The sequence below is a fragment of the Geotrypetes seraphini genome, chromosome 14 (assembly GCF_902459505.1).
Source record: "Geotrypetes seraphini chromosome 14, aGeoSer1.1, whole genome shotgun sequence".
In the NCBI taxonomy this organism is placed as follows: Eukaryota; Metazoa; Chordata; class Amphibia; order Gymnophiona; family Dermophiidae; genus Geotrypetes; species Geotrypetes seraphini.
In genome coordinates this window covers 28,076,311-28,085,414 of record NC_047097.1, presented here as the reverse complement: position 1 = coordinate 28,085,414, position 9,104 = coordinate 28,076,311, and the positions used below count along the sequence as shown (strand labels likewise).

The 9,104-nt window shown below is 41.9% G+C and overlaps 1 protein-coding gene across 2 annotated transcripts; it reads right to left on the bottom strand.

Annotated features, from left to right (window-relative positions):
- Positions 1–308: 308 nt before the first annotated feature.
- SERF2 (small EDRK-rich factor 2) lies at positions 309–8,675 on the bottom strand. Of its 2 annotated transcripts, XM_033920739.1 has the most exons (4): positions 8,529–8,671; positions 7,702–7,763; positions 2,807–2,915; positions 309–867 (listed from the first exon to the last, which is right to left on the bottom strand). In XM_033920739.1, the coding sequence occupies exons 3-4, from the start codon at positions 2,878–2,880 to the stop codon at positions 786–788; spliced, it is 156 nt and encodes a 51-aa protein (XP_033776630.1). In that variant the 5' UTR covers positions 2,881–2,915; positions 7,702–7,763; positions 8,529–8,671; the 3' UTR covers positions 309–785. The 2 variants fall into 2 exon arrangements, with proteins under 2 accessions (XP_033776630.1, XP_033776629.1); XM_033920738.1 differs by lacking the exon at positions 7,702–7,763 and having other exon boundaries at positions 8,529–8,675.
- Between the last annotated feature and the right edge of the window lie 429 nt (positions 8,676–9,104).

Sequence of the window (9,104 nt, the reverse complement as noted above, 5' to 3'; positions counted from 1 at the left end):
TGAACAAGCTCCTGGAGGAAAAAGTCTAGAGTCTGCTACTGACAGGCATAGGGGAAGCCACTGCTTTCCCTGGATTCAGTAGCATGGTATATTGCTAAGAGATTTTGCCGGGTACTTGTGACCTGGATTGGCCACTGTGGGAAGAGAATATTGGACTAGATGGACCACTGATCTGATTCGGTAAGGCTATTATGTAAGCACGGTGACAGTAGGACAGTAAATCATTTTGCAGAGCAAGTCATTTCCATTTCTATGTCAATACCATTAGCAGATGGACAGAAAAGTTAATACTCTAGAAAGCCACCACATACATTAAAAAGCTATTTTATTAAATATGCTTGAATGGTTCCAATCTGAATATAAAATGCAGGGTTGTCCCCTCTACTGATTACACAGCATGGTATCTAACCGTGCAGGATAACAATACACAAGAATCAAAGATGAAAGTCCATGCTATTTCAACATGCATGAATTAAGCAACAAACAGGGTGCTGCCCCTCAAGTTAGCTACTAGGAATGACACTGGAACAATGTTCAAGAGAGAATATTTATAATATATACATACAAGGAGGGAAAACATCCTAGCTTTACTACAGACTTACTGTATCTTACTGAAAAGGTAAAGTATAGAAGTCTCCAATCGAGCAGGGTCCAGACAAAAAGAAAAGAAAACTCCCCATCAAGTCACACAAGTTTTGCCACTAGGGACAAACTAAACTGTTTTTATTTAGTTTTCTTATTGTAAAATAAGAGGTCTGCTCTTGCTTCGTCTCTGCCTCCATCAGTTAGGAGCCTCCCCCAGAGTTATTTGGCTCAGGTTTCTTCTCCATAGCCTTTTTCTGCTTCTGCTGCATGATCTCAGCATCCCTTAGTATAGAAAGGGACAAAATGTCAAGACAATGGCCTAGTACAATTCTATTAGACAGTTAAAGCCTAGCTAGACCATACTGGCTCTGCTAGACTTTCAGTTCTCTGTAAGCAAAGAATAGCCTAAAGATAACTCGCTAGGCCAAGCTCCGTTTCTTACTCCTGCCCTTGTCCTACACCTCTTCTAGTCATCCTGAACTTTACCAGCACACATAAAAACACAAACTCACTCTGCTTTCAAACAGTAAATAAAAAATGGCATCCTTATCTTCTCAACTGAAGTTTGCAGCAATTTAGTAAGTGGTTAATACATTAAGTAGATAAGACAGCATGTTTTTATGTCTGGGAGAATCCTGTACAACTAACAGCAAAGATTTCTCTACTGACCTAGGATGAGTAATGTAACCAAACTTCCATGGGACAGAGACATGAAAAGAGAGAATAGGGGTACCAAGCTTGGAAAGCAAGAATGGGGTGGCAGCTGGGCAAGTAAATAAGACAGGGCTGGACATGGGCCAAAGGAGGCTGGATGGGGAGAAAGAACTTGGCCAAGATTTAAGGCTGGAGATGAGGATATCAGCACAAAAGGGATTCAAATTTAATCCTGTACTATGTATTTTAAGAAATTGTTAAAATTTAAAATTATACAGAATTATCCTTGGAGAGATTGTTGACTGTGACCTCTAACCTCAAAATCTGAATAGTGATATTGGAGGGTCACAACCTCTGAGTATAGAACCTTGTGGACCTTTAATATTAAAGGAGCCACATGACGGTGCACATAAGCACGACAGGCAGGCAACTTGATTAATCAGCAAGACCTCTAGGTACCACCTTCCAGACAAAAAAGTATAATTGTTTTTGCTGTCATGACTACTATAAGAGACAGTGTGAGCTACCTAGTTTGCCCATTGAGGAAGTTAGTCAATCCTGCCACTGTTCAAGAACATGTAGAATTCCTCCTCTACCTTCGTTGAGGCTTGACTCTATTGCTCTAGAGAGTATACCCCATTTTGATCCCATCCTCTTGCTAGATAGAATCCAGAAAGGCATAGTTTAAACAGAGGGTCCCTGTCACTGTTTTTATCCCAACCACTTCTACCAGGAAGGCATTCCAACTTTCCACCATTCTCTGTGTGGAAAAAAGTAAAGTGGAACCTTGGTTTGCAAGCATAATTCGTTCCAGAAGCATGCTCGTAAACTAAAGTGCTTGTATATCAAACCGAGTTTCCCCATAGAAAGTAAGGGAAACTCGGATGATTCGCTCCACATCCCAAAAAGACAACATCCCAAAACCCTTACTGCGATAGGGCACCAGCACATAGCACCAACCCACAGGATGTGCCAGTGCCCAATCGCAGTAAGGGTTTGGATGGGCGATGCCGGTTCTTGGGGGTGGGGGCTCGCATATAGAGTCAACGCTCAGTTTGCAAGGCAAGATTTGCGAGTGTTTTGCTCGTCTTGCAAAACACTCGCAAACCAAGGTTTGACTGTATTACACAATGTCACTTTCAAGCTTACCTCTTTAGTTTTATTTCCACATCCACAGCTTGCTATATGATTTTAAGTTTATCCCCCACCATGTACAGGGAAATATCTGGTACTTTCTGACTGCCACTTCCTGTTTGGCTGGCCATAATACTGCAGCTGATTTGTGGCACTTAACTGCATTTTAAGTTCACTTTCCTGTATGTTATGGAGTTAAAGTAAGCAGCAGGAAAGGACAGAAATTTGTCTCCTTAGTCTGAGCCACTACTCCAGTTATAAAGAGGTTAGATCTAGAGTATAACCAGCTCCCTAGCATGGAACCAGTTCATCATAATACTCCCCACCCCATGCTAGATGTTATTTTATCCTGGCTGAAACAACATTCCAATTCTAGTTTGCTATTCTAGGAGCCCTAAAAGAACTTGACTGCAGAAAATGAGTAATCATTCACCTTTGCTTGCGGGCAGCTGCAGATAGACCATCATCTTGCCTCTTCCCCTTGCCATGATCTGTAGATTTTTTCATGTTCTTCTGACGAGCAAGTTCACGCTGGTTTCCACCTGCAAAGAGTAGGAAACTTGCACTTAAGACGTTTCCCACTATTAACACATACAGCTGGCCGTTTTAGTAAACATGGAATAACTAAACACTTTTCCCTCCAAATTCAAAGGTTTAGGACTCACAACTTCGGTTATTCACAAAATTCTAAACCCTGACCCACCCCCTCTCTACACTGTACTTGGTGGTCTAGCAGTGAAGCAGCGATCTTCCTAAGCGCCTGTCCCCTGCAGAGCCTTCAACAAAAATGGCTGCCTTGAGTTCCCTTTGTAGTCTCATGAGAGCACAGGAACTCATGACAGCCATTTTTGTTGACGGCTCTTCACGGGATCAGGCGCACAGGAAGATAGCTCCTGCCCCACTTCACCACTAGACCACCAGGTAAGGTGTGGAGAGGTCCAGGAGGCGGTGGTGGGTCAGAGTCAGCCCTAAATATTATTCGCAGGCCAACTCTGCCCCTAACCCCTGTGAATATGGAGAAGAGTACATAAGTTATGATTCTTGACATCTCCAAGTTAAAATGGTGAGCCATATTCTATTGCTTATGAAAGCATTTCACAATCAAAAAATCCTGGTATTTTAAGGCTCCGATTCTGCATCAACATGGAAGTAGGATTTTACTATTAAAAGACTTAGGGCCTGTTTAGAGAGAGAGATAGAGAGAATAAACATTAACCCTCTGGTTTATATGCAAGTCAACCTTTTTTCCTTGGAGCTTGCATGGTTTATTGGATGAGAACTCTAAGAGGAGCAAGAACCAAACTTGATATGGCCAAAGAGGTGTTATGAAAATCATGGTGCCTCAATCTTGACAAAATTTTAGTGTTTTCCCAATGACAGGTATCAGAGGAAATGTAGAGAGGAACCTGTCCTCCCCAATAAATGAGGAAAGCATCTGCTATAATGCAATTAGAGGCAGAGTCTGAGGCAGAAATGCAGAAGTTTGATGTTGTGGGGAGAAGCAAAGAGATCTATGTCCGGTGTCCCCCATGTTAATAAAATCTGATGCAAGATGGTAGTGCTAAGAGACCATTTGTGCGGCTGAAGAAGTCTGGTTGTCTGCCAAAATATTTTGTTTTCCTGATAAGTAAATCATTTTAAGTATGCTGCAAGCAATTGTCCAATTCCAAATCTGGATTGCTTCCATTCAAAGAGTGAGAAACCGTGCCCCCTTGTTTGTTCAAATAGAACATGGCAACTTGGTTGTCTGTAAGGACAAAAACTACTTGAAGGAGACAATTCTGGAATGTTCATAGTTCAAGAAGATTGGAGGGTTGGTTCATGGTTTAAGACTTTTGAGTATGTAGGCAGTCTAGATTAACACCCCATCTGAACATTGAAGCATCTGTGCTTAGACATTTTTATGACAGTGGAGTCAGAAGGGAAGACACTGAGTGAGATTGTGAGTAACTATCCACTATTGGAGAATATGATGGCAGTCTGAGGTGACTTGGAATGAAGCAGACAGATGTACTGAGTACTTGAGATCACTGGGTCGATAAGAGTCCTATGCGGTGAGTCTGACACATACCACCCATGCCATACAACCCAGAAAGCTAACAGTCGATGAGCAGAAGTGTGTTGTAGGGTGGAAACTGTTTGGCATAAGTGAATGAGATTGTGTAGTTTATTTCAGCAGAAAAGCTTGACCCTGAGAGCCCTGGTGAATATGAGCACCTGAGAAGGGTGCAGATTTGAATTTAAGTAGTTTATGGAAAACCCATAGAGCTCCAGAAAAATTGTTCAGTTGATGGCAAGCTGCACTGTTTGCTATGATGAAGCCTTGATGAGCCAGTCATCTAAGCAGGAAAATACGTGAATCCCCCATGTGCGGAGGGCTGGAAACCAATCCAAAGGGTAAGGATTTTGGATCTCAACATTTCCAATTCAATGCGGAAGGAAAGATACTTATGTGAGCAAGTAGAACAGGGATGCCTCTTTTAGACCTAGACAGCATAGCCAATTGGCCTTTCTCCAGCAGAAATAGAAGGGCTCGCCAGAGGGACCATGCAAAACTTCTCCTTCAACACGTATTTGTTGAGGCTCTGGAATAGAGAGTTGCACAGGGATAGAAATCAAATCCGTCCCCATCCATTGAATGGACTACAGCATGTCTTTTGCATTGCTTCATTGAAATACAATGCTTCATGATGCAGAGTTGGTCATGATCTGTTAGATTAATTTCTGATCACCAAATAAGTAGTAACTTGTCATTTGCTGATAATTCATGTACCAATTTTTTTTAACAATAAAATAAGCTGCGACACTTTGATGACTGTTTTCTTCCATTGATACATGCTGCTAGTGAAGAACTGTCATCAGCATTCAGTTCAGTTGTATCCATTTTAAATTAATTGATAAATCATAAATTAATATGAATCTTATCTAAATGGGGGAAATGATTGAAAATATATTAGGCTTGGAGACAAAAACAGTATCCCAATAATATTGTCTACCTAGTATAAATGATAAATAAAAATACGCTAAACCCATGCACTGCTCATTAAATCAAAAACATGGAAACTAAAATGTTTCCTAAATTTATAGAACCGATGTCAGCTGCTGTATCAAACACTGAAACATATGCTGTAAGTCTAAAGAGGTTTTATTGAAATTTGAACCAGATCTATAACTTGCCCAGTTATCAGGCAATTGCCATACCTAGTTGTAATATTAAAAGATAAATAAAGCAGCAGACTAAAGATTAGTGAAGACAGGTTGCAAATCAGTTCACCTTTCATCATATCAGGTATATTATTATTTATTGACTTATTATCCCACCTGTACCAGCCAAGGACCTAGGCAGGTTATAATACTAAAACCATAAAAAAATAAAGAACACCAATAATGGATAGGAAAGGAAACAATACAAAATTTTCATCCAATTTTACCTAAACGTACCAGAACCTCAAACTCTTACATTCATTCTACTTATTAAAAAAATAAAACAAAATTCTGTTGTCTTCAAGAAACCCAGGGCTCCTTTTACTAAGCTGTGTTAGCGGTTTTAGCGCGCACTAAACCCGCGCTACACAGCTAGAACTAATGCCAGCTCAATGCTGGTGTTAAGGTCTAGCACGGGTGGCAATTTAGTGCGCATTATTCCGCGTGTTAAAGCCCGAACGCAGCTTAGTAAAAGGAGCCCCTAGTTTGTATTGTAGTTATTTCCTCACAAACAAGGGGCTACATTACCTGAACTATTAACTGCATTACAGTCAGATTTGGAAAGAAGTCTGAAATCCAAAATATATGCAGTGAACAGCAAACTCAGCTTATATGAAATCTTGGTCTGCAACTGAATTCACATTGTTGGAGAAATCAAGTGAACTAGTTAATGTTCAGATTAATGTAAAGAGATCGCGATTAATAGAACCTAAAAAAAACCCAATAAGTATCACCAAACGAGCTCGGTGCTTCCCCTTTACATCTCTTAGCATTTGAGAATGTGTTTGACTACTTTTTGAGTTAAGAACATAAGAATTGCCATACTGGGACAGACCAAAAGGTCCATCAAGCCCAGTATCCTGTTTCCAACAGTGGCCAACCTAGGTCTCAAGTACCTAGCTAGATCCCAAGTAGTAAAGCAGATTTTATACTGCTTATCCTAGGAATAAGCAGTGGATTTCCCCAAGCCATATCAATAATGGTCTATGGATTTCTCTTTTAGGAAATCATCCAAGCCTCTTCTAAACCCCACTAAGCTGATTTCACTACATTCTCTGGCAATTCCAGAGTTTAATTACACATTGTATGAAGAAATTATTTATCTGGTTTGCTTTAAATCTACTACTTAATAGCTTTATCATATGCCCCCTAGTCCTAATATTTTTTTTAAAAAGTGAACAAACGATTCCACTCCACTCAGTATTTTGTAGACCTCTATCATATCACCCTGAACCCTCTCTTCTACAAGCTGAAGAGCCCTAGCTGCTTTAACCTTTCCTCACAGGGAAATTGTCCCGAACCCTTTATCATTTTTGTCGCTCTTCACTGTACCTTTTCTAATTCCACTATATCATTTTTGATATACAGCGACCAGAACTGCACACATTATTCAAGTTGTGGCTGTACCATAGAGCGATACAAGGGCATTATAAAATTTTCATCTTTGTTGCTGCACATTGAGCTGAGGGTTTCAATGTATCCTCAACAATAACACCTAGATCCTTTTCCATTGCAGTAACACCCCAACATAGAACCCAGCATCGGTAGCTGTAGTTTGGGTTCCTCTTTCCCACATGCATCACTTTGCACTTGCTCATATTATACATCATCTGACATTTTGATGCCGTCTTTCAGTCTCACAAGGTCCTCTTGCAATTTTTCACAATCAGCTTCCGATTTAAGAACTTTGTGTCATCAGCAAATTTAATTATCTCACTAGTTATTCCTATATCTAGTTTTGATAAATATGTTAAAAAGCAGTGGTCTCAGCATAGACCCTTGGGAAACCCCACTATTTACCCTTTTCCATTGAGAATATGGGCCATTTAAACCCACTCTGTTTTCCGTCTTTCAACCAGTTCTCAGTCCATAATACGGCCATTACCTCCTAGTCCTTGACTTTCTAATTTCCTCAGAAGTCCTTCATGAGGTACTTTGTCAAATGCCTTTTGAAAATCCAAATACACAATATCAACCAGTTCACCTTTATCCATATGTTCATTCACCCCCTTCAAAGAAATGCAGTAGATTGGCGAGGCAAGATTTTCCTTGACTAAATCCACATTGGGCTTTCTCTCATTAATTTATATGTTCTATCATTTTGTTCTTTATAATAGTCTTTACCATTTTGCCTGGTACTGACGTCAGCCTCGCCGGTCTATAATTTTCCGGATCACCTCTGGAACCTTTTTAAAAAAAAAAAAAAAATTGGCATCATGTTGGCCACCTTCCAGTCTTCAAGTACTATGCTGATTTTTTTTAAAGAAAAATGACAAAAGCCCAATAGCTCTGCAAGTTCATTTTTTTTCAATTCTATCATCACCTTGGGATGTATAGCAAAATATATTGTGGTCCTAACTGGTTTTTAATGAACACTTAAGACAAAAAGCCCTTCTAGCCTCAGACAAGGGAAGCCTGAAAGCAGAGGCACCGATTGCAGTACTAACCTCATATCAGAAAGCCCGTTTCGTCTACGTCCCAGTCACTTCCTGGATAATAAGATTCGATAGTTAACTATAGAACTCAACCATCCCCAGATCCTAATGCATTTGCCAACTATGAACCTTGTAATCTCCCTGGGGAATGCCCAGGCCAAGTCTTTTGTCAGCCGCCCAGAACGGAAAGCTAGCGGCGGGATCGAAGACGCCAATGTAATGGAACGTCAAAACCGGCCAGGCCGCAGGAGGAAGCGGAACCAAGTCGGCCTCCGCCGTCGGTAGCTTCCGGCCTAGTTACAGTCCCGTGGCTTAGAGCCTCCAAACGGGAGTCAGACGAAACCACAGCGACGGCCCCGTCACGTCGACGTGGCGGGCGGAAACAGGCCCAGAGCCACCTTGCCACAGAAGCTCCGCGGCCTAGAGGACCCCCGGCTCATCCTTACGCACATTCAGGCCCGGTGCGCTACGACGCCCGAGCCGACACTCTCCCCCCCCCCCCTCCCCGGTACTTACGGGTCATCGCTGGCCGACCTCCGACACCCCCTGCTCACCGCTCGTCAGTTCTCGCCTTCTGACGTCACCGCCGCCCGACCCCCAAACTGTCTGAGGCTCGAGCCAGTGGCGCCGCCCCCTCGCTGCACGCCTATTGGCCTCGGGAGATCAGGTGCCGTTGGGAGCGAGACTGACGAATAGCAATTTTAGAACTAGTGAGCGGGAAGAGGAAGGCGTGTGATTGGCTCACCGCTAATAGGAACCGAGATTGATTTTACCATGCACGTGCTACTGACTTGGGTCGACTTTTTTTTTTTCATTTTTTAATATTAGAACAGGGTATTAGTGGTTCGGCTGTGCACCGGGTAGGAAGTAGAGAATGACGCGGGGCAACTTTTTCTTCCTCCCTGTGAGAACTAATTTTCCCGTCCCGTCACCACAAGTTCTTGTCCTCTCCCCGTCAAATTCCTTCAGTCTCTGTCCTCATCTGCACAAGCCTCAAACACTTTAAAATCATAAGTGTTTGAAGCTTGTGCGGTTAAGGCAGAGCTTACAGGAATGGGACAGCAACAAAACTCACGGAGACAGGATTGGAAA